General features: G+C 29.9%; 4 protein-coding genes and 1 long non-coding RNA gene across 31 annotated transcripts; 2 read left to right on the top strand and 3 right to left on the bottom strand.

Moving 5' to 3' along the window:
• Nucleotides 1-109: 109 nt before the first annotated feature.
• LOC126854005 (uncharacterized) lies at nucleotides 110-4373 on the top strand. Its single transcript, XR_007688051.1, has 5 exons — nucleotides 110-232; nucleotides 681-735; nucleotides 957-1022; nucleotides 3723-3848; nucleotides 3987-4373. It is a non-coding gene; the product is annotated as an uncharacterized LOC126854005 (long non-coding RNA).
• On the bottom strand, nucleotides 1817-9168 carry LOC126853969 (cyclic AMP-responsive element-binding protein 1). 15 transcript variants are annotated; one of them, XM_050600263.1, is made up of 8 exons: nucleotides 9029-9168; nucleotides 8027-8140; nucleotides 7281-7430; nucleotides 6999-7122; nucleotides 5121-5210; nucleotides 4451-4594; nucleotides 3976-4045; nucleotides 1817-3825 (listed from the first exon to the last, which is right to left on the bottom strand). In XM_050600263.1, exons 2-8 carry the CDS (start codon nucleotides 8117-8119, stop codon nucleotides 3681-3683), a joined length of 816 nt encoding a protein of 271 aa, XP_050456220.1. In that variant the 5' UTR covers nucleotides 8120-8140; nucleotides 9029-9168; the 3' UTR covers nucleotides 1817-3680. The 15 variants fall into 15 exon arrangements, with proteins under 15 accessions (XP_050456220.1, XP_050456212.1, XP_050456215.1 ...); XM_050600255.1 differs by having other exon boundaries at nucleotides 7928-8140; XM_050600258.1 differs by lacking the exon at nucleotides 9029-9168 and adding an exon at nucleotides 8579-8994 and having other exon boundaries at nucleotides 3976-4036; nucleotides 7928-8140.
• Nucleotides 8646-12789, top strand: LOC126853964 (uncharacterized). Of its 8 annotated transcripts, XM_050600242.1 has the most exons (6): nucleotides 9408-9547; nucleotides 10206-10371; nucleotides 10486-10644; nucleotides 11010-11114; nucleotides 11212-11304; nucleotides 11373-11691. In XM_050600242.1, the coding sequence occupies exons 3-6, from the start codon at nucleotides 10509-10511 to the stop codon at nucleotides 11684-11686; spliced, it is 648 nt and encodes a 215-aa protein (XP_050456199.1). In that variant the 5' UTR covers nucleotides 9408-9547; nucleotides 10206-10371; nucleotides 10486-10508; the 3' UTR covers nucleotides 11687-11691. The 8 variants fall into 8 exon arrangements, with proteins under 8 accessions (XP_050456192.1, XP_050456195.1, XP_050456200.1 ...); XM_050600235.1 differs by lacking the exons at nucleotides 9408-9547; nucleotides 10206-10371 and adding an exon at nucleotides 8646-9084 and having other exon boundaries at nucleotides 10570-10644; XM_050600238.1 differs by lacking the exons at nucleotides 9408-9547; nucleotides 10206-10371 and adding an exon at nucleotides 8646-9084 and having other exon boundaries at nucleotides 10570-10644; nucleotides 11377-11502.
• LOC126853967 (annexin B9-like) lies at nucleotides 11870-16976 on the bottom strand. Of its 4 annotated transcripts, XM_050600252.1 has the most exons (8): nucleotides 16823-16940; nucleotides 15535-15664; nucleotides 14954-14995; nucleotides 14410-14791; nucleotides 14118-14197; nucleotides 13783-14029; nucleotides 13449-13630; nucleotides 11870-12105 (listed from the first exon to the last, which is right to left on the bottom strand). In XM_050600252.1, exons 3-8 carry the CDS (start codon nucleotides 14981-14983, stop codon nucleotides 12055-12057), a joined length of 972 nt encoding a protein of 323 aa, XP_050456209.1. In that variant the 5' UTR covers nucleotides 14984-14995; nucleotides 15535-15664; nucleotides 16823-16940; the 3' UTR covers nucleotides 11870-12054. The 4 variants fall into 4 exon arrangements, with proteins under 4 accessions (XP_050456209.1, XP_050456206.1, XP_050456207.1 ...); XM_050600249.1 differs by lacking the exons at nucleotides 11870-12105; nucleotides 16823-16940 and adding an exon at nucleotides 12134-12349; XM_050600250.1 differs by lacking the exons at nucleotides 11870-12105; nucleotides 15535-15664 and adding an exon at nucleotides 12529-12896 and having other exon boundaries at nucleotides 16823-16976.
• Nucleotides 16977-17893: 917 nt separating this feature from the next.
• LOC126853957 (homer protein homolog 2) lies at nucleotides 17894-26424 on the bottom strand. 3 transcript variants are annotated; one of them, XM_050600221.1, is made up of 7 exons: nucleotides 25829-26424; nucleotides 24759-24915; nucleotides 24551-24682; nucleotides 24217-24468; nucleotides 23974-24123; nucleotides 23614-23889; nucleotides 17894-23494 (listed from the first exon to the last, which is right to left on the bottom strand). In XM_050600221.1, the coding sequence occupies exons 1-7, from the start codon at nucleotides 25852-25854 to the stop codon at nucleotides 23309-23311; spliced, it is 1179 nt and encodes a 392-aa protein (XP_050456178.1). In that variant the 5' UTR covers nucleotides 25855-26424; the 3' UTR covers nucleotides 17894-23308. The 3 variants fall into 3 exon arrangements, with proteins under 3 accessions (XP_050456178.1, XP_050456179.1, XP_050456177.1); XM_050600222.1 differs by having other exon boundaries at nucleotides 23974-24120; nucleotides 25829-26423; XM_050600220.1 differs by having other exon boundaries at nucleotides 23974-24468; nucleotides 25829-26423.
• Between the last annotated feature and the right edge of the window lie 171 nt (nucleotides 26425-26595).

Genomic DNA, 26595 nt, shown 5'->3' on the forward strand with positions numbered 1-26595 from the left:
CTGTAAATCGATTGGCTATCGCATTGTTTGTGTCCCATATAACGCATTCTGTATGCAACTAATGCTCTGTCTATGTATTTTATATCTATGGTTGTAGCAAGGTTACCGGTTACCATAGATTTCTATATATATTACCTGTGCTGGTTACAATCGGCCATAATGCAGCAATGAATGGCAAAGAGATCGTACGGGACAACATGAAGGAAGATTAAATTAAGCATTACAACAAAAGGTAATATAATCGAAAAAAATTACGTTCTAAAAAAAGAAAATATTTTAGTGATCAATAATTTCTCGTTAATTGGTGATTATATAAATAGTTTATTGGAATAACTAAATTGTACTCGCATTATGTACCCTTTGTAATCCACGTGCATCGAGTACAATTATTTATTTCATTTTAATATACGTGTTTGTATTAGAATTCAATTTAAATAATTAAATTTGAGATGTATTTATTATAACGTTTGGAAAATAAAAAGAAGCGACTTCTTATGTAATCATTTTGTATATAAAGTGTGTGTCTCTTTTGTGTGTAGATCTAAAAGGATGAAATTTTTTAAGTATGAAGTCACATGATTATTCATACATGCACTACCAACTGAAACATTTTATAAATATTTATATTTATCAAGATGATGTTCAAGCATATATAAATTATGTTAATATATTTTTTTCAGAATTATATGATGCACATCAACATAATTGCAGCATTGATGCATTGCAGTAAACCAGGTGAGCATCATTATTTGTTATATATAAATTACCATATGCTTTTAGTATTTGAATATAAATAATACAGGATGAAATATTATGCGTATGATAGGATAAAAGTTTTAACAAACTTTTATTCTATTATGATTATTTCTACATGCACTACCATCTGAAGTAAATTAAACATTTTTTGTGAGAAGTATTAGTTTTGAAAATGTGACTAACTCATCATATTTTTGCAGGATACATAGGAGTACCATAAAAGGATCTGCGCAGATAAAAATGATAGCAGAGGTTTAATGAATAATGTAAGTATATGTGTATTTAAAATAAATATATGAGGGAATATTAAAATTAATGAGACTAATTATTGCAAGGAATTGAAAAATCAATTTATTTAATATGCTTATTTTCTACATAATAAAATCATAAAAGCTATGAAAGTGATTTGATCTTGAAAGTATCTTCTGGTTAATGAGCTAAATTTTGTATTTCAAATGCGATATGGTAAATGAAATAAAAAAAATACATTGCAGTAAAAGATTTTTTAAAAAAGATCATGTAATATTGAAAGATTAAATTATTAAGTCATTAAAAAAGTTTTGTCTTATTACTATTTGTGATACATTTTCCAATATATATAATTAATGATATATGTTGCTGTGTAATCAATATGTTATTTTTTTTATTTAATAAATATTAAAATATACGTCTATATCTTTCCTAAACAAACCTTAATCTGTAAGAAAGCATTATTTTTTTTATTATATAACCATATAATAAAATCAAAAAAATATTTAAATGCTTGTCATACATGTTGTAAAACTAAAATCAAGAGATGTAAGTTAGCTAGTTATTCTAATCATTTATTATATATAGAAAAAAAAATGAAGAGGTAACTAAATACTGCACAAGGTCCTGTAATGGTACTCCTCCATAAAACATTTAATAAGAGTTATAATTTAAAGTTGCTTAAACAAAAATTGCTTATAAAAAAATGTAAAAGAGGAAAGTATTCGAGTCTAACAAATAAAATAAATAAGCCTTTTCAATTCAAATATAAAAAATTGATAACTGCAATGGCAATAATAAAATGCACATGTAAAGGATACGGCACATTTATTATCTCTAATGGTTCTTTCATTCTGTTTTCTTTTCTTCCTTTTTCTTAAGCAATGTTTCATAAATTGACAAATGTTCATTATGCATATCAGCATTATAAAACTACGAATGATTATGGATTGGTAAAATACGAAAACGATTGTATCCAACAAAATATGAATTTTCTGGTACATATTATTTTAGTATAAACAATTTTACTATCTTTGTATGCATCAGAAAATATATGATAATACATATATTTTTTTGAAATAACACAAATGCCATATGTGTAAATCCAAAATTATTTGTATCAATAAAGTAACAACTAAAGTTTATATGCTATACCATCAATTGCAACGAGTTTTGTTAAAAAAATTATTTTCTTTATTTGGATTTTTAACGTTATTTCTTCATAGAATCACGCATATTATTCACAATATATTGCGCGCAATTCCGATTGTGTCAGTAATTGATTTCGATTCGACAACGATGAAATTACGTGGAAACGCGAGTTTCCGAAAAATAATACAATTCTCGTGATAGAGTTGCATATATGTGTGTGAGTGTGTGGGTGTATATGTGTATGTCAAGTATACATAAAACTATATTAATATACTTTAAAAATATTGTGTGTATATATATATATATATATATATATATATATATATATATACCCACATTTACCTACAACATATTTTCTTTCATACGTATATACATACATATACATATATTACGCGTTGCTTTTTTTTATTGTTGCAATCAATCATATGTATATATATATCGCAAGTATACATAAATCTTCAAGGCACTCCTGATGTATATTACATTCATATTTTACAAGTGTTGTGTTTGTCCAGCATTTGATGAACAGGGCATTTTGACGAGAGACGCAAAACAAATTATTTTATTAATTTTAAAAGCGATAATTTTAAAATACCGCTTCGTGTACGCGCATTTATACAACAAACAAAAAAGCGATGCAGACATTATGGAAATTGGAGAGATGCATCTTTTTTTTCTTTTTTCTCTTCTTTTTTTTTATATCACTTTCAAATTGTATTATCATGTAACTATCTTTATAGTTTTCTATGTATGTTGCCAAGATTTTTTAATGGAATATTCAATTTTAAAACAAGCATATTAGAAGCGGATCTTTTTCAGTGTTGCATTGCATGCTTCCCAATTTTTTGCGAAACCAACATATAAATGGTTTCATTATCTTATGACACAGATCTGTATTAAAACCCGTTTCAATAGTAGAAGACGTCTTGCTTTCCCACTTTATCTCGGCTCAAAGTATAATTTCCACTAATATTTAAAAAAGAAATATGGAAAGAAGAGTTTTTTACTTTATGGTGCTCATCAAGTAGATGATTTTTACCTATTCTTAGCATAAAATAAACGATGAAGCAAGACACGTCTTTATCTAATACAAACGGGCGGTAAATAGTGATTGCTATAAACAAACATGTATATTATATGCCACTTAAATTATTAATGCAATTCAAGTATTCGAGACTATGAAATCGACATTTCTTCAAATATGTAGATTTTATTCCGAATGCTGTTATATTTATCCAAAAAATAGAGATTGATATACCAAATATTGCCTATACATGTTTGCTGCCTCTGTGTCTCATATAACTTTGGCTTCCCGCTTTAGTAATAGCAAGTTTCACAAGCCTTCGTATTCGTTACTTAAATACAGTATGTTACAGAAAAACGCTTATTTATAAGAATGCATGTACATCACCATCGCTTATCCCTAATAACATTTAGGATAATGTACACAAACAAGACATGTACAGATTCTTCGACTGAATAATAGTTTTGATACACTGTTGCGCCAACTTCAAATACCAATCTCAGTCGGTTTTCTGTTGATATAGTTCTTTTAATGATTTCAGTTCGTCGATTAACGTCTGATTCCTGTTCTCCAATACCGCAACACGATTTTCTAAGCACTTTATATATTCTTTTTTCTTTCTTCTACATTCACGCGCCGCCTCCCTAAATACATTAAAGATATAGAGGTAAGAAGATTTTTTATTGCACATATATACTGTATACAAAAAAGAAGATACTTTTATAATATAAGACTTTGTACAATATAAAATTTCTCTACAAATGTGTTTGGCATATGAACAAGTTTTTGCTTACCTATTTTTAAGCAACCTTAATTCTCTCTTTCGCGCCGCATCTTCCACTACAACCCCATGACCTGTGTAAGCTGGAACATTGTAAGAGACTGCACTTTTCAAATTTTTGCGTTATGCGCGTCAAAATTTTATATGATTTTCTACTAAACTCTGCTTATTTTACTCGATAAGAATTATAATCATATTTGTCAAAAGAAAATAGCTTAGACCATGTATCAAACTGTATTGTCAAATTTATATGATGTATGTATTACTGGTATATTAATACAATATAATATATTACTTTTTTATATATAAATTAAACTATAATTGCACATATAACAATATTATAGTAATATGCTGAAAAAGAAAAATTACAATAATGTATTATTTCAGAATAATACAATATTGTTATAAAAACAATAGTGTTATAAAAACAAAACATTGGGAAATAAAATAAGACTTTCTGACATCTCGGAAATGATGCAAAAGCACACCTGGGACAAAAAATTGAGGATCCTGGCCCTGTGCATACTGCACTATAGCTCCACCCGCTGTCGCCGCGTTGCTCATAGTTAATGTGTGAAGCCCCGGAACTCCCTCCCCTTGGGTCGCAATTTGAATAGTACCGGCAGGAATTACTGTAAAACAAATTATATCGGAGATACATAACGCATATTTAAAAAAAAATAGCTTGTAAATAACAATATGTCGCGCGTGCATCACAATAATGTAATGCTGAAAATGATAATGCGCTTGCATTGAAAAAGATTTTATATGCGTGATAATATGATACTTATTGCGTCTTTAATATTTCATTCGAAAAATAATCTTTTAAGATATTAGCGTTTTTTCTCCCGCATGATTTGAATGACAAGTATATCGAGATCATCCCATAAGCAAGAATGCCACACCAAGCGAGTATCGTGAAAAATGATGTATCACGTATTAGGCAGTACACACAGGGATGGAAGACAATTGTAAATGTGAGAGTGTGCATCTCTTGATTTATATAATTCGTTTTGTTGCTTTTTTTTTAAATACCCCTCTAACATCATCTCCTTTAGTATGCAGAAAAATACAAAGAACTATACATATATATATAGACAGCCTGTGGAATGTAATACAGCCAGGAAAGATATGTAAAAGGAAGATAAAGTAACCAACCTGTTTGGTAATGGAGCGAATGGGAAGACACTTCACTGTCCACGTTAGAATCACACTCGGAAGATGATTCTAAGGGGGGCAAACGACCGTCTGTAACACCGAATCAATCCAAACCCCCATTAGCTCGTAACCGATATCGCGCTAATATATATGCGTCATTTTATGTACCGCTTTTTCTTTCCTTTTTTTCTAGAGCGCCAAATCAGATACTTTATTAAACATTAATTTAGATCGCATGGGATGAATATCTTCTATATTCTAAATGCAAGAGAGCATTTGTGCATCCAGAGAATAAAGTTTTTTTTACCATAGTAATAAATGAAAAGAACAAAATAAGAATATAACTGTAATTTGTTGAACTATTTCTTTTCTGGCTGTTGATTATATAGCTGTATATTTATCATTTTACTGTGTGCAGTCAGCTCATACAAAAAACAAGAAAAATGGATAATTAAATATCAGATATACAGAAATAATTTATGTAAATGATACTGATCATTCCATATATAAATAAATGCAAAGTATATTTTCTATGAAAACATACAAACTTATATAATTACATATTAATATATTTTACTTCTATATAAATTATGATAAGGATATATATCAGATGTAGCAACAGCGGCACAATGACACGCGGTTTATAATCTGCAAAAAGATTATCTCATTTTTAATTTGTTTGAATTTGCCAGAAATAAATTTAGAAAAATCATTTATTTATTTATTGTGTTTAATGCTATATGTTATATTACATAGAATCTTATTCTATTTAAATATCTCATCTTATTGTTCTTTTCATTTATCAAAAAGCGATATTTTTTTGTAATATTGCCACTTGACCTTCTAATATACTTTACATATATTAGAAATTAATCAAAGAATGTAAATTTCAAGCTGGTAATCATAAATAATATTTGAATACTCTATAGTGTATCATGGTGGACAAGTGTATTCGCCGATGAAAAATATTCAGAAATTATATCTTTTTCGAACCAAGATAGACAATTTCTGGTTTTTGTTTATCCAATTTCCTTTATTATTAGAAATATAGAATTTATCTTTTTCAATATTTTTCATCTTTCTTTCGAAATTTCTTTTTCGGTTATTTGTTGCTTGATATAACATAATTGATTAGAGGAGCGATGCACAAATCCTTCAAAAATCTTAACTTTTTTACATTTTAATTTCCACATCTGTTTTCAAAGTTAACAATTTAATATTTGCTATATATACATATATATTGTACAGTGCAAGCTTGGTATGGCATACTTTTCTTATACATGCAACACAAAATATATAATTTTATAATTAGTAAGTGTATAAGATGTCTCAATATTGCATAAATTTCTGTAAGATGTCTTCAAAGAGCTTTCGTAATTTGCAATTTAAATTACTGAAGTATATTTAAGAGCTTTAACAAATCAAATATTCATTATACCATAGATAATTGGCAACAGGATACATATATATGACTTATTCTATATATATAATGATGATTAAAAGAAGAAAAAAGGACACTTAAATACCAGTAATGCTAGATATCCTTATAATTGAAGTTCTTCAATTTTATTACTTTAAAATATACTTTAAGATATGCAAGAATGTGCAAGTTACTATATTGTTTATTCATTTCATGTCATATATATTCATTTATTGATTTGTATGAACTGACATGCACTTAAACTTCTTACATAATCGAATAAAATTACGAGAATGTAATTATTAATCTTTAATATAATCTTTTATTTCTTTTACAATTTATATCTGCGACAAATCGTTAAGTAAATTACGCGGATGAAACAATTCTTAATATTGTGTAAATTCCTGTCACATGATATAAGTGTCTACAAACATTTTTTTAAAAAGAGTTTGTCTTACCTGTAATCTCTCCTCCACCTAAATCGTTGAGAATCTTTCTATAAGATGGTCGTCTGGTAAGAATATTTCTTTTCTTAGGTGAGTCTTCATCTGAGAAGCTGTCATCACTACCAGTCTCAACCACCTTAACAAAAAAAGATTTTATTAATTATTTCTAATGCTTTATTAAATTATCTAAATGCTCTATTTTTTCATGTATGCAAAATAATTATGTTGCACATATTAATATTTATCTAAATAATCTTGAGACCCAATATTATTAGAAATTGATACAAACTTTACCTGAAGAGTCTGCAAACTTCCTTGTGCAGTTTGTATGACAGAATTAGGTTTGCTAACCAGAATAACATTTCCTTTAGAAATGGCAACAGGCTGTATGTTCGTCGCGGTTTGTATTACAGACTGTTGATTGGGTTGTATGACTGATTGCACCTACATAAAGGTCACACAAATGTCAAATATTACAAAAGGTAACACAACATTAAAATTATACTTATAGATACACATACAGACACACATGGTCATTATTCCTTACATATATTTAAAACGCGTATAATACTATATGCACACCGATATCCATCGATGTAATAATTTGCTATAATAAAAAGGAATAATGTACATGTTATTTGTTGTGTTTAATGTAAGAACAGTTGCAGAACCTATTTAAAACTTCAAACGTATATCCTTAATTTTACATTCGCAAAAAGTATTCCCTACACATCTTACCATCTAAGAATGAAGGTGATCTTAAGGAAACTTTTGTAATCTTCTAAGATACAACCAGCATTATGCAAGATCAGATACCTAAATGGTACTTATGTTATAGAAATAATCACAATTAAAGGACAAAATAAATGATATATGCATGCTTCGAAATAAAGAGAAAGCAAATTATCGGACATAGATACACAGGAGAGTCTCCTGTATACCTGTGTTGTTCCTGACGAAGGTAGTGTCAGTTGCACAATGCTGGTAGAAGCTACCAGATGGTGAGTTTGCTGCTGATGCGTTCTATCGATAGATTGTACCGAAGTTGCAATCGCTGGTGCAGCATCGCCGCTCTGGGAGCCCTGGGACAACGGATCGACGGCTGATCCATTTTCCTCGACCATACTTTCCATAGCCCGGCTACCTCGCGAGCTCTGCAATATAAAAAAATGCAACGTATTATATACAGCTGATAAGTAAAGTGATAAAAATGAATTCAATTGTATTCTATTGAAAATATATATATATATATATAATATAAAACTAATAATATATATTAATGTGCGTCCAACTTTATAATATGCATATATTTAAATGTAAACAATCTAATACTTAATTACTAACTAATCTAATATATATTTTTGATTGGATACGATAAAGAATTTTTTAATTTGCTATGATATTGTTATGTGCAAATTTTCGATTGAATGTAAATAAGGAAAAGAACACGAAAGAAAAATATATAAATACGTTCGTACGCATTTCTTTTACGAAGAATCTTCGCGAAGCTCATCGGAGTAAAGAAAAAGAAAAGTCGCGAATCGTCCATGCGTTTTAAATTTGCCGCCAACGACAAGTCCGTCGGTACTTACTGCGTCATTTACATAAGCGGATCTAAAAATAATACGGGTGAGAACAATAAACACATTTGATGATACTATGTGGAGTAGCGAGGAAACAACGAATCACGGCGCATGGGGAAAGGCGAGAATTATCTCGCGCCTAAATGTCTACCCCGGAAGCGCGAATTGCGATGGTCTCGCGACGATCCCGCGGGAACGGATGTCAAAGGGTCACTCGCGTAACCCCCCCGTTAGCCTCGCGGTGAGAAATACGTGCGTGTTTCTCGTCGGGGCGCCATATTTCACGGTATCTCCGCGCACAGCAGACGTAAATGTGGATCGTTGCGCGGACACGGCAGAGAGAAAACCACAAACGCACGCCCCGATCGGGCCGACGGATGGTTTTGTCACGCGTGAAAGTCGAACGCGAGCGCGCTGGTCCATGCCCGATTGTTATTATTCTCCAGCTGGGGTACTTACCAGTTACGTATTTCTCGTCACCAAGTTTGCTGCAATCGGAGTGGGCAGTCGGGCAGGTACGTAGCAGCCACGTCAAAACTCCAGTTGCTTCGTCACTGGTGGAGCCCGCGACCTCTAAGTTGCGCGTCACGATCAAGATGGCAGTCGTCGTCGCGCTCGCTGGCGGCTCGCTCTTTTTCCGCCCTCCGCCCCCTCATAATCTGATCTCGTCTACGTTCTACGCGCGCGGCATGTGTATTGTCTGCACGTCGCGTGTGCTTCAATCACGAACGACGGTTACGACGATTATCGCGTATTACATTCTATTGCACCTTGATCTTTCATTCCTCTTCCCGCATACGTTTTTCTTCTCTCTCCGTCCGTCTCTCTCTCTCTCTCTCTCTCTCTCTCTCTCTCTGCTTTTTTTCCTCGCTTTATATACACATCAGTTTCATCCGTCTTTAATGCAAAGGTAATGATAATTTATTTCAAGGAATAGTTTTACACACAAGATTTCTTTTTCCGCAGCAAGCAAAAGTGGTAAGAATTATAGTATCTTTCTATTTTTTTAAATTTTTTATTGTATTTTATCTTTGACAACTTTTACTGATTGAAATAATCTTCAACACAAATCTGGAAGTCATACTTATATGTGATTGCTATTTTATAATTATATAATCGTAATTTCTATTTTAATCGTAAGAAAGTTCTTATTTATCGGAACCAATGTTTCTCTATCAGCAGAATAAATATATAAAGTAGAATATTTATTGAAATAAAAATTTAAAGAACATTTTTTTATACATATATATAATTTTTTCTTAAAAGTTTTTCATAAATGAATATAAATAATAAAATAAACATATAGATTAAAAATAAAAATTTCAATTCTGATTAAAATATGTATCTTCCGCGCCGATTACGTATATATTGTATATCTAACAAGATACATTAGAATAAATATAAATCGTAAATTTAATAGCTCAAATTCGTAAAGTAAGAAATTAACAAAGTTTGTTGGACGCATTGATTGGGTCTCGGATAGAAAACCTCTAGGGAAATTTCTGAAGTTCTTCCAGTGACAGCCAATCAGTATATCCAACGAAATTTGCATGATAAATGAAATGGGCTTCGAAGAAAGCCTTAAAAAATATAATACATAGTTTGATCGCCGAGTCTATAGATTTGTTCTTTGTAGCTGAACTTTCTACACTAAAATGAGATAGATATATCGTTAGAAGTTGAAGAGAAAGAGAGAAAGAATGAAAAGTGCAACAAGTTCAATTACAAAGAACAAACCCTCATTTCTACGCAGTTATCGCGGGAATCCCGAAGAACTTTGCTCTCTTTCATTTACACTGCACGTAAGCAGAAATATGATATGGTGTAGGTGTAGGATAAGGATCCATTAAAAGCGGTAAAAATAGTGTACAGTGTGCTACAAAGGGAATATCTAACAATTTTACATTTGTTGCCAGTTGTATTACGATAATAAAAAAATATGAAACAATTACATTGCATTATGAATATCAGCATCGTCTTGATATTGTACTTTTGTATAGAAATTGTCGAGGGAACAGATCAAAATGTGATAATACAAACGATAGACTCTGAAATATCGCAAGCCAATGCATACAGTATGTATTAAAGATTTACATTTATAATACAATACATACGTTTATAATGAACTATCTGTTTTTATAACTGAACTAGCTGTGTTAATTAATTTATTTTTTTTTATCTCCATATGAAAGGAGAAAGATAAGTTTTGAAGTTCATCTCTATAAAGAACAGATACTGTATTTATGACATATTTTTTATAGTAACATTTATTTTTACTAAGATTATTATATTTACAATAAAAAAACATTCGTGTACATTATTCTATTTAATCCATAAAAAATAAAGGATCTAGAAAATTAAACTTTACATGTTTCTAATTTTTTATTTTAGATTTTTATTTAATTATTTACTTATTTATTTATTATTTTTTTTTTTTTAGATGAATATGTTTTAGAAATACATGATAATGGTTGTGAATGTATTAAATATAATTGTGGCTGCTGTCAATTTATAGAATGGGATACAGTTTCTTTAAATGGAACATGTGAGTAATAATTTTTAAGCTATACACAATACTATTAGTTGTTTCATATTATTCTATATATTATGGTATTCTATTGAGATTTTATTTTCATATATAGTATGTGCAAATGCAAGTTATTTAGAGCATGATTATGGGTTTTCTGTCACAGTAACTTATAACAATTTTACAATTATTAACGAAGAAATTACAGGTAAATTTAGATGCAAGTCAAAAGATATGCAATTTTAGTGTTATATTTTAATAAATGTATATTTTTAGCTAGAAACCCACCACCTATCTGCGTAGGAGAGGATATTGCAGATGCAATAGAAGTTGAAATTTGCTTGCATATGTATGATATAGATATTAATGATAAGTTTCATGGATGTTTTGAGATTTTAGGAAGAATTATGAAATTTAAATTCTTTAAAGTAAAGCTAGGTTGTATTAACAGTCCCTCATCCTTATTTCTTGAAAAAAAAAAGATTTATATTAAAAATTCATCATCCTTATTTTTTGAAAAAAAAAATATATATTCCATATTACTTATTGTTAGTGTGATTATATATATGATGAACAAAATATATAAATAATTTTATATTATATTTTTTTATATTTGGAATTTTATACATGTTATCATTTCTTTTATTTTTGTGCAATATTTACGTAGTACTTACTTAGCTTAAAGGTATAAGATAATATGATAGCTTTTTATTACTCTAAAAACACTTGTGTTTATTTTTAAATAGGGCAGTGCTACCTCTCTCTTCAATAGATATATTTTTGTTAAGTATATATTTTTGTAATTTTATAGATTTATTACACTTTATATATAGAATAATAGCACAAGCATTTTGTATATTTTTCTTATATATACTCATTGTTTCAAACACTATTTTTATCTCTTGTCTTCTTCATTATAACTATATTAGTTATAATTATTATAGTTATATAATTAATTTTAATTCAACATTGCTATCAATAGCCTTTTCCACTCAGCAGCGCAATCGTTCTGGAAAAGAAAAAGATATTCTCCCATGTTATCAATAAAATGAGCTAAAAGTTTATTTGCAAAAGTACATATTAATTGCAGATAAAATGTATATTTTTCATTTGCATGCTTTTTTTAGATTATTAACATTTATATTAACGAGCGAAACGTCTGATTGGGCTCTTAGTAACAGAAATAACTCTTCCCAAGCTCGTTAATTCAATAGCGCGATCAGAAGCCGCTTAAAGTCTTCGCTGCAGTCATTCTGTAAATGCAAAATAATGTGGAAAAATTAAAGCTAGCATCAAGTCAAGGCAAATATACATGTATTTATGTATATGTAACTAATACTGGCGTGCATGCAATCTGAGATGGACAGTAATTAATAATATTAGTGCAAAGAGGGACAAATTTTCATCAATTTTGATCAACAATTTACTAGTATACAATGCCAATCAATAAATCGCTGTTTAATTTTCGATCTTTATAGAAATTCATGTACAGAAATGTCCAAGTTTGTACATGTGTTGCGAGTATTTTCTTGTTATTTTATAATACGTTTTTACAGATGTTGCATTATTCTGATGAAGCGCAAAATATAAATAACATGAATAACACTATATTCACTACGACCAACAAAATATAATAAACTAAATTAACCAAGGCCTTATAATATAATGAAACATTATACGATATATATAATCTCCGCGACACTGAAGGATTTTCGATAAAAGGGACTGTTGTGTACAATCAAAATATTTTCATCCGAGAAGGGCAAGCAAGAGTCTCTTGTAGTCGCCTGAACAGTCGTCCTGAAATTTATGGAAAGTTATATGCAATGCTGAGATACAGCGCGTACACGTGAGTTAACAGTTATTATTATTAATTATTATTGTTTAATTATTAATTATTATTGTTTAGTTATTAATTATTTAATTTAGCGATTGTAAACGCAGCTTTTATTGACCCAAATTAAAGAATGTGTGCATGAATGTAGAAAGCGTAATTATGACATAAATGCATAACTTAATAAATTTTGATTATACAGATAAAAAGCATTATTATATTAAGCGAGTAAATGTTAAGGCTGTAGAATTAAAGCGCTGAAAATAAATAAAGCTCATTTTCGACTGAAAAAAATAAAAGATTTAAAGAATTTGTTGTTAAAAAGACATCCGAGCTTTATATTTTCGGTAAATTATTTATGTTTCTTTTTTTATATAGATTATTATGTTTTTATATTTTTATCAAAACTTTATATCGCTATAAAAGCAAAACATAATGAAAAAATAGCAAATGAAACGGTTATTCTCAGAATAAATATAGTGGAATTACGTTTGCAAGAAATAATGCATCTCACTTACGTCGATGGCTTCTGCAAGAGATTTCCCGTAAAGTCTCTCATAAGCCTCTTTAATGTCGCCTAGATCAATCTCCGATCGTGTTACAATTATGCGTATTAATGTTGTATCCGTGGTGCCAAATCCACGCATAGCTTTGTACAATCTTTCCGCAAAATAAGCAGTCTTATCACGAGCGCATTTCACTGAAAAAAAAACTCGTTTATATAGTTTTAGAATGATGAAAGTAGACGAATTAGATTAGATAGAAAAGTAAAATATTTCGAAAGATAAATTAGTGAAGAAAACCAAATAATAACGAATAAATTCTTGCACAGATAACTTAATTATTTCTTACCCACAGCTAAGTAGCCATCCTCGAGAGAACCGGAAAATTCTCGCTTAATAGCATCCTCCAAACTATGTCCAGCGATACGTTCGTATTCTTTAAAAATCCTTCGCAATTGCGGATAACTTTTAGTGATGAGAATTGCATTGAAGGTGCTTTCGTCGGTACCCCATTGTCCTTCACCCGCGGCGAGAAGTTTCTCAGCATCTTGAAGTGCGGCCTCCTCATCGACGTCAGTATCTTCGTTTCTACTGGCCTGTATGCGATTGTTAATTAAAAAATAGAGAAAAACATTAAGTGAAATAGACCAGAATCTTTCGCGGTATCTTTCAATTATTACTTACACAGGACAACGATACCAAAAGTCTCTTGAAATGGCCGGAAGTATCACTCTTGAGGTCATCCTCCAATTCTTTGTCATACACTAACAAGATAAATCGAATATAGATTAGAACTTGTAAAATGAGCAGAAATGCAATAACTCTTAATTATCCGAAATAAGAATCACAATTTTCAAATTTGTTTAGATAGAACATTTCTACTTCACGTACAAGAGACAATATTAAATTAAGGACAAATCTCTATAAGATGCTTTGCATAGGAACTTGTGATCTACTTGTTACTATTACTACTTACAATCTTTGTAAACGGCCGATATTGTTTTGATGCCGTAATTACTCAGAGACGCAAGGACCTCAATAAGTGCGCCTTCGTCAGTACCCATACCAGAAATGGCATTGTGCAATTCCTTAGCATAAAGTTCAGGAAGAGGTGTCATTAAGGCGCAGATGGCCGCCTCGAAATTTCCGGATAATTCTGACTTCAGCTCAGAGACGAGATCTTTGCCATACATAGTTTTGAATTTATCGGCAATCTCCAATCGCTGTATGATGCCGCGATGAGCTAAAATGTCAATGATAGTCTGTTCGTCAGTCCCGAAACCCTTCATCGCAGATCGTAAGAGGCTGGCATCTTCCTCAGCATCGAAGGGATCGGCCGGATATACGGTGGGTGTACACTGGAAGCATTTATTATTTTGTAGAAATATTGCAAAAGTCTATGCAAAAATCGTCCACTCATACTGGTAAGAAATTAAAATAAGATGAATCATAGTGTTGCACGCTCATTATTTCGAGATTTAAATCTCGCTACATAGCTATAAGATATTAACATAAATTACCTGTACGTGATAATATCGATTAGCTGCCATTTTACTGATTACCTGAAAACATTTTTAATATTATTTGATATTTTATATCAAATACAATTTAGTAATTTTCTTTTAAAATTTAATATTTATATTTACTTTTTAAATATTATATTATTTAATTATTTAACAACAGTATTAATCAATGATTTTTCGAAAAAATGATTGCTGTGTTCAACTAAAATTTTTGACATAATTATAGTATCTTGAATTGTAATGTAAATCGTAAATCGTAATTATAAAATTATATTAAGAGCCGACTATCTACATTGTGATTCTCATCTATCATGATTAATGTGTGTAAACCGTGCGATCCGATGCGGCAGTATGTCCTTGACTTGTTTCAGATACGCGTCATGTACAGACGATGATCTCATCGTGCAATCCATCGCTATATCCATTTGCTTATTGCTATACAACTATCAAAATGATTCTATATCCATTTTATCATTTAGGATATGACAATAATGATGAAAGCATGTTATTTTGTAAGACACTGCAGGATTATATTGATCAGACCGGCAAAGTGACACTTGGGGTGTGGCTTGTTTTACCTTTTTTGACGGCGAAGTGTGCTCTTTCCGGGAAACGCTATCGGTTCTGCTAGCTGGTAGCTGACTAACGGTTTGCGAGACGTTCACCGTCGAAGAGAAGCAGCACGGAAGAGAAGAGGAAAGGAATTCGCTGGTGGGGCAATACGTGTTTTATATCTGTTTACGATGAAGAGAACGGCGGAGGTACTGATAGCCCGATATTTTTTTGCCAAATTTTGAATGACATAGGTAATGCGAATTAGATGAAATCGATATCGATCGGTTTCGGTCTATAAATTTCATGATTTATGATTTCATGTTTTTAAACGCGAAACAACATTGCCACCATTTAATCATTTCCAATAATTTTCCGAAAGAAAAAGCGTGCAAGCGTAAAAATAAATAACAGGAAAAACAGTTTTTATGTTACGAATACTACATAGCTATATATATTTTTATATCAATATTAATTAATAATATAAAATTAGCCCATTTTTTTATTTTTAGCAAGTTGAAACAACTGCGACTTTTAATTTTTGCTTTTCGTTTTTACTGAAAATGTCAAAAATACTTTCAAAAATAATCCTCGCTAAAGTTATTACCTTTTGACACCAATAATTTGGCGTCGAAGTTATTGGAACATATTTAGTACAAGAAACATAAAATCGATATCTATTGATTATAACTTTGATGGACAGCGTTTTTTAATGCAAAACGATAAACTGTGAGTTTCTAATAAGAATAGTTGTTATTAAATATAATTGCCTACGATGACGAAAGTATAGCGGAAGTATTTCTATTACTTACAAATTCCCGTTCTCATAATGATTCATACGATTTTAATGTCGTGTTCTTTTTTTCAAAAACTAAGAATGATTACAATACATAGTATTTAAGAAAATAAAAGTGCAGCTAATGCTATTAAACAAAGTAGATATTAGATTTTGATCATTAAGAAAAATAAAATGCGATATAAATTGTGAATAAAAAATTATATCTTATAGAAAAAAAATATTCTTTCTATAAATATAGTTTACAATTTTTTAACGTTGATCTTTTTAGATTTTTAAATTACAAAATAGAAAGATAATTATTCTGTTTACTCGTGTTGCCGATAAAATAATAATCCATTAAAACTCTATAAAGATTGTGTAATAAAAATCATTGATCATATTTTAATCACATTTGGAATGTAACTGCAAGTTTATCGAGGTCAAACAAATGCATGATATATTAATTAATGATACGGTTGAATTGTTTACATGCCGACTAAATACATTTTATATTAAACAATTTTAATATTACTTACGTTAATAAAATATGTATTAGTTCCACTGAGGAATTACAGAGAAAGCCGGTTGCTCTCAGAATGTTTCTCTTCGTCGCGTTATGTACGAATGCGAATTCTTTGCTAACTGGGTGGAAACTGTTCTGACAGCGGCGATATTAAGGACGACGCGTTGAAGGGGAGAGAGAACGTTCACATTGGTGGGGTTGACGACGTAGTGCCAAATAATGACGTGGGAACGGAATATCCTCTATAGTGCGATAGCTAAAGGAGATGAGTGAACCATTGTCTGCCGGATTGACGCCGTATGAAATCGATAAAAATATAATAAAAATAATTTTTATTATTAAAATTTAGGCACATATATATGATATATATTGATATATATTTTACATAAGTTTTAATTATATTTAAAATTCAAAATGAATCTCTTTTACTACGTATTTCCTTCATTTCTCAATGAATAATATTACTCATTAAGAGCGTATATATGATTCATAATTCTTGACGGAATGAGAATAGATCTGAACAGATCTTGCGACGCTCTTGAACACGCAGAATGCGTGACGGAATTAACACATATATAGTGTCTCGAAAGTCTCGGCATTATCTGCATGAAACCAAAGATTGCGAACTAAAAATGAATAAAAATCATATCAAAAAGTCTAATATTTGCTTAGTTAATATTAAAAATTTTGTTGAACTTTCAATATCGTTAAATTCGATGGAGACGTCATTATTTCTGTGTACCTGTGTGTACACCTTATATTATATGATGTCACTTGCATAACATGCATTCCTATTCAAAGTAAATTTATTCACTTCACATTGTAATAAAGATTTGATGACGCATTCAAAGGGAATTTAATGATAAGTTTAGTCCGATACTACGGGATTGTTATTTAAAAAAGTACTTGAAAGAGATTTGTTCAAGAACATTTTTTTTAGGCATATGCATATACTGGTCAAATAATATGCTTGATAAGATCTTCTATCGTTGTATAATAAATTTGGAGATAATTTTTAATGTGGATTATTAATGAATTTTTATTTGGGATTAATAGAACTTGTGTGTAGAAGAGAAACTCAATGTGGGGCCGTCTGAAAATGTTTTATTAAGATTACATATGGCAAGCGAGGCTTTCGTTTCCAATTCCTCAAATTGAAAATCCATCTCCTCAACATTTTTTTCAATACATACATGTATATATATTATATATATACTGTCAGTATGATAAAAAGTGCATTTTCTAGCAAATCTCTTGCACTTGTCTTATCTAATTATCTACTAAAAATTTGTCTAGATTTTTTTTCCTTTATCACCTTTACCACTTTGAGAGAATCATTCAGACTTCTTTTGTGCAAATCGTTCCCTTATACGTCTGTACTATACAATTATAGTACAGCCAATATACGAGCTGAATTATAACCATAAGTAATGTTCTGATAATGTGAATTTCTTACATTTTGCAAAATAAATACATAGTTTTTTTGACAATAAAATGTATATTATAAATATATTGTAAAAGAATTTATAACAAGATTAATATAAAGCAAAATCAATATATACTATACATATTGAAAAGCTTTTGTCAAATGCATCGAAATGAATCTCATCATTGATTCTAAATTGTGCGCAGCAAAGGAACTACGTTATATACATCTTCAAATCGTACACATATCTTATTTATTATCTTTTGACTATACAAGGTATTCTGCGATACATACGCGCGACTTTGATCCTAACGACCGACGAATTTGAAGATGATCTCTTAGCAAAGTGTCGAAGAAAGCTCATTAGATTTAATTTCCTAATATTAAAAAAATTTTGATTATATATATATATATATATATATATATATATATATATATTTTATTATTATAACTTAATACTTTATTATTATTTTATTATTATAACTTAATACTTTATTATTGCTATATTTTTATAATCAAATTCTAAAATAAAATTCCATTATATAAATTTTTTTTACTGTAAAAAACAAAAAAATCTTTATTTCTAGTCGCTTATAATTCAGAAAGATAGCGCTTCGATATTTTCGCTAAAAAATTAAAGTGTGATTAAAAAGTTTTTTAACGGGTTATTCAAAAAATAATGATTAAAATTTTCGAATAAGCTATATGAACTATAAAACCATCTTTATTTTCTAAATGGATAACATATTCTGCGTTTTTTAATATTTTTTTTTATATTAATAAGCTATGCGAGCTTGGGATAGAGAAATTAATTTTTTGTTTAAATTTGAACATCTCGAAAACGAAACTTCGTATTAAAAACTTTTGTCTATACTTTTCAATTTATATTTTTAAATAGGATCTTCTTTGGTTAGACCTTTAATAAACGAACTACCTTATATAGTCAAAGCCTTGATAACGATTCTATTCAGTACATATCTGACATCCCAGATCCCAATATAAATCATTGATGATAAAGAGAAATGATATATGCAAGAATAGTACGAATGTAATCGAATCAGATTTGTTATATAATTAGGGTCTTTTTACTAAACATTACTAATATTAAATGTATAGATTTTGTTAATTATATTCATGTAATAACTATTATTTGTTATGAGAGTGTGCCTAAGTTCAAGAAATAAAAAAGAAAATAAATTTGAGAAATGCATATTATGCTAATCGTGGTTTTTGATATGTTTTATATATTTGACTATTAAACATTTTTGCAAGCGCACACACACAATTAATGCAATGTATTTGTAACATTGGTAAAATATCTCTAACACGCGGAAAAGTTACAATAATTTTAAATAATGATGTATAACGAAAATACATTGACAAATGATGTAGAGAGAGAAAGAGATTTTATGTGAGGAACAGTAATAATAAGATAAAAGAGCGAGTTAATAGCAGCAAAAATCGCAATAGTAAAAATAGCAGTACAATAACAATAATAGTAGAGTAATGCTTTCCACAATAATAATAATAATAATACATTCTTTAAATATTCATACGATAAGAAAATGTTACAAAACACATTTTTACATTCAATATAAATTTTTGTATAAAATGCAATTTGCAAAAAAGATATATAAATCCGCGTTTCTTAAAATTATTAACATAATTTTTACATAATTTTTATATAATTTCCAATAGATTCGACGTTAATGCATATAATTACTTAATTATAAATGCGCGCGTTACGATTCATGCAACAATTATTAATTTCAATACATATGTCATGGAAAATGAAAGTATTTTTATAACATTGCATAGTGTACATATAAAAAATGTTGATTATCCGCATGTAGATTAACTTGAAAATCGATATTGAGTAACAACTGTTCTAATAAAAGAAACATGATGGATATACATATTAAATATGAAGTATACATACATAACAATTTTTTGTATAGTGTAAAAAGATAAAATGATACCTATAGAGTATTTTAATACACAGAATAAGAACTAAATATATAGTTTCTTAAATATAAATAAATTCTCTAATAACAAGATAATATATAATTCCATTATGATAAATATAACATTGCTCTAAATCCTCCAGCACTGTCATACTGTATACAGTCTTAGATTTGATGTGAATTGCACCGCAAAAGTCTTTAAAATGAAAACATTAATCTAAGGTCAAATACGACTTCAATAATATAAAATTAATAATAATCATTAATAAGCAAGCATAATAGATAATCATTCTTACAATGGCATGCCGCACGCAAGTACTGCAGGATTCAAGAACTGAAATTAATATATGTACAAGATGTTTCAGATTCACTGCATTTTCTTTCATCTCTGATCTCTTTAATATTTCTTCCACTTAAGCCAAAGAATTTGCAATCAGGAGAAAGTGCGTGTGATGCTAGAGGGGTTATTCTTTCTATATATCATGTTAGTTGAAACGCAATAATTGTGAGAGGCGGATGATGCTTCAATATTAGATAATGTATTTAAAGAAGCGGATATTATATTCGTAATATCGAGAGTCTTTGTTGGAAGAATACCATTTTCTTTTTTGTCTTTTTTTCATTTAAATGGATTTGCAGGAACGCTTTTACGAAAACATTTCTCTCACAAATACGCACTCGGACAGTCGCCGTTTTAAATTTTATACATAAGAATGATTCTCACATACGGCAAATTCAACAATAAAAGTGTGCATTTTTATAATACTTTACAGAGTGAGACACCTAACTTTACCATCCAAAATATCTTCCATCAACATCGCAGAAAAAACTATATATAGAATGTTTCATAAAAGAGTATGCTTGTAGATATTAATATCGCGGAAAACTGATTATAAATAATTTTGTCATAAAGTATTCACTTATCTGAATTTTTGTATATTATGAGTAAATATATGGATTCATGAGAAAAACGAATGTATAATCCACAAAACAATACAAAATATAACTTATAACAGAAGTAAAACTATCACTAAGCATGCCATTTCATATATCAATGTGTAGTGTATATTATGATGTTTTATACGAATAATTAACATGAAAAAAAAGAAAAAAAACATTTTGCATAATAACATTCAAAGATGATCTTATAAACAAAGCAGTGATTGCTAGATAACATTCCAGAGAAGACATTCTTGTTCAATTAGTTTAAAAAACTACACTATGCAAACATTTTCTCTAAAAATTGTCAAAAATTTCGTATTTGTCTCATTGTCGTCTTATATCTAAAATTATTCTAAAATTCAAATTGTAGTAGAAAAGTAAAAAAGTTAAATAAAAGTACCATTTTTATATATCGCTATAGAATATTAAATTTAATCTAAAGCATTGAGCAAGATTAGAAAAAATAATTGCACATAAAAGAAATATATAAAAGCTAACATTTCTTTTTTCTTTTCTATATATAAATTGCTTGAAAGTGATTTTTTTCTTATTGTCCATATTTTTTCTATTTATATATACAAATATTCTCTCACTCCATTTGTTCACTAATTTACATAAAAGCTGATTGCAAGTGTTTTGTATTTTAAAAATTGTAATTGTGCAGATATGTAAACAATAACTGACATGCACTTGTTTCTGAATTAGTGACTTATTTAAAAAATTATGAAAGCGATAAGAATAATTTTTGCTAACAATGATCAATTTTTCGCAATTTATTAATATAAAGCAATTTTGGATATAGATTTATATGAAATCTCTTTTCCATCTGTCCGACAATCTTAATATAAATAAGACCGTATATTTTTTAGACACCCTGTATTATCCGTAGAAAAACGGGGTTACATTTGAGCATTGGAGCAAATTTGAAAAATTTTGAAGTATCATGCACAAGGAAAGTCATTGCATTTATTAAAATCAATGCTTAAAAAACACCAAAAAAACTTTTCTATTATTGTATAGAATATTTAAATTTTTAAATACGTCCCAATGTTTGCAAATGTATCCTTTTCTCTCTTACGTATTACCCGTATCTATTAGTAACTAGTCAATATGCAACAATGCTGATTAACTCCATACTTCTTAAAATACTAAATTCCCATTTGGATTTTTCTTAAAAAATTACTTTTGAATTCACCTGTGAGATATCTCTATTAAAGATATCCACATATTTTACGAAACATCCTACATGTAAGATTTCATTTTCACAATGTTAGAGCAGAAGATACAAATGGAGAAATAAAAGTTATCAAAAGAAAAAATTAAAAGTTCATTTCCAAAAATCTCATAAGTTTCTTAAATCACTGATATATCAATTTTGTTGATTTAATGTCTGTACATGATTCTATATGTATCTATACAGTATAACTGTATTATTATTATGTTTAGAATGAGATGTCAAGTAGTAACTTACTACAAAATTATTAAGATGTGTATGTCAAGATTATCATTGTTAATGTCTTATAAATTGTGGATAAAAAGAATATGCAAAGTAAATTTCAGGAAAATAATATCTAGACGAGTATTAGCCAGTTTCTTAAAAGATGAGCAGAGTTTATCTTATATGAAAAACTTATATATAGGATAACTTATTTTATTTATAAAAAAAAATTCATCTAAATTTCTTTATCACTTTCTTTGGAAACAGATTATTTTTGGAAATAATCACAAGTGCAAATTTGTAACTTGCATTCATATTGCATTTGTAAGACTATATATCTAAATAGAGCATTTTTAAAGCATATAAATGCATAAAATTTCAGAAGGAGAAAAGCAGGTGGTAAAGTTAAGTGTCCTATTCTGTATAACAATAGCACGATTATGGCACAAAACTTATTTCTAAAGAGAAATGCTAAACGGATCAGATCGATTCAATATAAATACACGCTCGGAGAGCTTTTCTGTAGTGTACTATTTTCGAGAGACGACTATCTCAGTATTCTATAATTTTTCTGTTCGATTAATTTGCTTTCGATTTTTTTTTCTTTTTTTTTTAATTTTTGGAACTTTTCCCTTGATTATTAATCTATGTCATCCATTCGTACATCGTGCTTACAGTAGATACAAAAGACCTAAGAAAGGCATTCTTAGGTTTTCCTATGGTGCAAACTTAAGTTTGCAATGTATTAGTGATTTCTCGATGTACAGTTACCAAATCTTGTATGTAACCAGCTAATCTGGCATTTAACGTATCCAAATTTTGTTTTTGAACCTTATTTGCACTCAATGCAAGTTCTAATTGTTCATGAACTACATTTAACATATCGCGAAGTTCTGCATTCTCCTTCTGTAGAGCCTTGCAAAAACAAAAATGAGATATTTGTTAATCAAATACTTGGAGGATTGAAACTTCAATATACTAAAAGTTTTATATTTAAGAAAAGATTAATATATAAGAAAATCTTGTATACATACCACAAAATCTTTACTCTTAGTGGCCATAGTGAGAGCTTTGATTTCTTCATTTCGCGTCCTCAATTCATTTTCCAATGCTTCAACTCTCAATCTTAAGGCTTCGCTATTTCCTTCTGCGATTTTTCCAGCTTCCAAATCGGCGTATTTAGCTTTTATTTTGGCATTTTCGTCTTTATATAATTGGAGTTGTCTCTTCCATTCGTCAACATTAGCTGTGGATTCTTGTAATGCACTTGTTAATCTTGCATTATTGGTTTTGAGGGTAGTCAATTCAATCTATAATAAAATATCAATTGCATTATTTTATTGTTGATACATTATTCTCATTTACATTATTAAAAAGAATTTTTTTTATCGTACCTCCCATTTCTTGGCATTAGCAGAACTCTGAGCTAGAGCAAGTTTCAGCCTATCGTTCTCGTACTTGAGCTGCATCTCAGCCGACTGTCCACCTTGTGTAGAGCTCAGTTGCGCCGATTTCCCTTGATGCTGCGGACTTTCTGTACTCTGCTGAGAAACACTCTGTGATCTTGAATGGACTGTGTTTTTCAATTCATCGTCCACTTTATTCTGACAACTACCAGGTAAAGGACTGCTGCTTACCGAAGATACACTGTTCTGAGCGGATATCATATTGGCATTCGGATTCGGGTTGTTCGATGCCGACACATTGGAGTTAATCATCGAAGAGTTTGGCGGATCGATAAGATCTTGTTCCGACGATGGCATACCCGACCGAGACGTAATAGGGCTAACATTCGCACTGGTAGCTGGCGTAACTGAAGAACTATTCGACTGTAACTTGGCGCTGGCTAGTTTAGTGGCTTCTTTCACTTCATGAAATTTCTCAATAAACTGTTGATAAAGAATATTTCTTTTGAGAGTATGATATGAGGATTTTTGTTTTGTAGATTGTAATGAAAGTGGAAACACAAACCTTTCCTAATTCAGCCTCAGATGCAAAACCTAAACCATATACAGTATTCGCCCTGACATCTGACCATTGGCCAAATTTCTGTGACGTTTTTGTAAAAGTCATATTTGGTGTAATTGTGCTATTTATAACTGCCTAAAATGGAAAGAAAAGCATGTTAGATACTAGTCTATTTCGTTTTTATACTTACAAATATAATTCTTGATCACACCTTTGTTCCTTCAACTGATATTATTCTGTACAGACTTCTGGTAGAATCATAAAAGAATGATACTGATATTGCTGCTGATGATGCAGGTACCCAAGACCGCTTTGTCTTGGGATCAATGTGAAATACGTGCGCTTTGCACGTAAAGATTGGTTGTTCACTGTAATCAATTTAAATAATAAAAGAACAGCGTATATACATATGTATGTATGTGATCTTACATATATGACACAAAGTGTCTATTTTTATCTGACCTCATTAAAGCAAAAGCATATTCAAAGATATAGTATAGAATTGACATATAAAATTATGAAAAAAGATAATATATATACAATAAGATTTCCTATGAAAAAAAGCAGTATTTATTTATATTTAATTAATAATAAATAAAATTTTTAATTTTTTATCAATATATATTGTTAAAAACTTGTTTTTTCACAAATATATGAGAATAAATTTTTCTGGATAATAAAATAAAGGAGATTAATTAACTGCTCGATTTTAAATAAACATAAACGTGTGATTAAAAGAAATATTTTATTTATATTATAAAAATATATATTGTAATTTTGTATGTGTGTATCAAATAAATCTTAAAAATGTCTTAAAACTTTCTCGTTTATTAAAAAATTTTTGCGTATTGGCACTTTTTTCTAATTATTGAAAAACAGAAAATGAAATTACTATCGAAAAATGAATGACTAATATATCTGCGATTAATGTATTTCGTTATTTTACAAAAAAAAAGAAAAAATTATTTTGAAGTGTCACATTAATCGAATATATATACCGCATTGGTACTGTCAATCAAATCGGGATAAAACGCGTACAAGGAACAGATGCCACGGAGAAAGAAACGCAATTGCACAGGGGCATTGTCTCCTACATATTGAAAGTGATTTAATTCATGCGGCATGATGGAGGAACCGGTAATAGGCGTATTAAGAACAATTCGTTATACACACACGAGAGTGCGAGATGAAAATTAACACGATCGCATATACACATGCACGTTACACACCCTTAAAAGGCGGTGTGCGAAATATATCTTTCGCCGGAGAATAATTACTTACCCCATTGTTTCCTTGCCCGATGTCATATAAGAAGCTCTTCTTAGTCGCACGGTGTTGTAAATCGTGTCGCACGCATTCAACACGAGCGCGCGGCGGCTATTTTCAGATCAGGAGAGGCGAGATTTTCCGAGAAATCGCCGAGAACTGTCCGAGCGTAGAGCGAGATCTGCGAGTTGACAGCCGCCGCTCATCGGCCAAACCACTATCTCTTTCTCTCTCCCTCTCTATCTATAGCGTACGGCGACGATCACGCGACGACATGAATGTAGTCGAATCTCTCCACACGGTCTGCCTGGATTTAATCGATTTTCCACGAAAGAGTCTGCTATTCGCTTTCGCCGTTAACCTCTCGACGCGATTCACCGCTCTCCGAAACTTGTCAAATTCATTGAATCCACTGAACAAGGCTTCGCGGAAAGACGCACACGCACATCACGCCCGACACGATCGTACTCGAATCGAACTTAAAGGCACTAACGCAACGATGCGACAATCATGATTTGAAGATACTGCTGTAATCATGGACGTGTGAAATATTTGCTGGCTGTCCCTATTCCTTATACAAGATAAAAAAAAATGATAAGAGGAAACGCTATGACATTATCATGTAAGAATTTTTGTTATTTGAGCGCGTTTTTATTAAATAGATAAGTAAAATATATATTTTTTGCTAATATAATTCTAATATAATATAATTCTGATAATTGGCAAAATTAGAGTCGATATATGTAACAAATTCAATGATTATTTATATTTTACAACCTTGA

This window comes from Cataglyphis hispanica, chromosome 13 (genome assembly GCF_021464435.1).
Source record: "Cataglyphis hispanica isolate Lineage 1 chromosome 13, ULB_Chis1_1.0, whole genome shotgun sequence".
NCBI lineage: Eukaryota > Metazoa > Arthropoda > Insecta > Hymenoptera > Formicidae > Cataglyphis > Cataglyphis hispanica.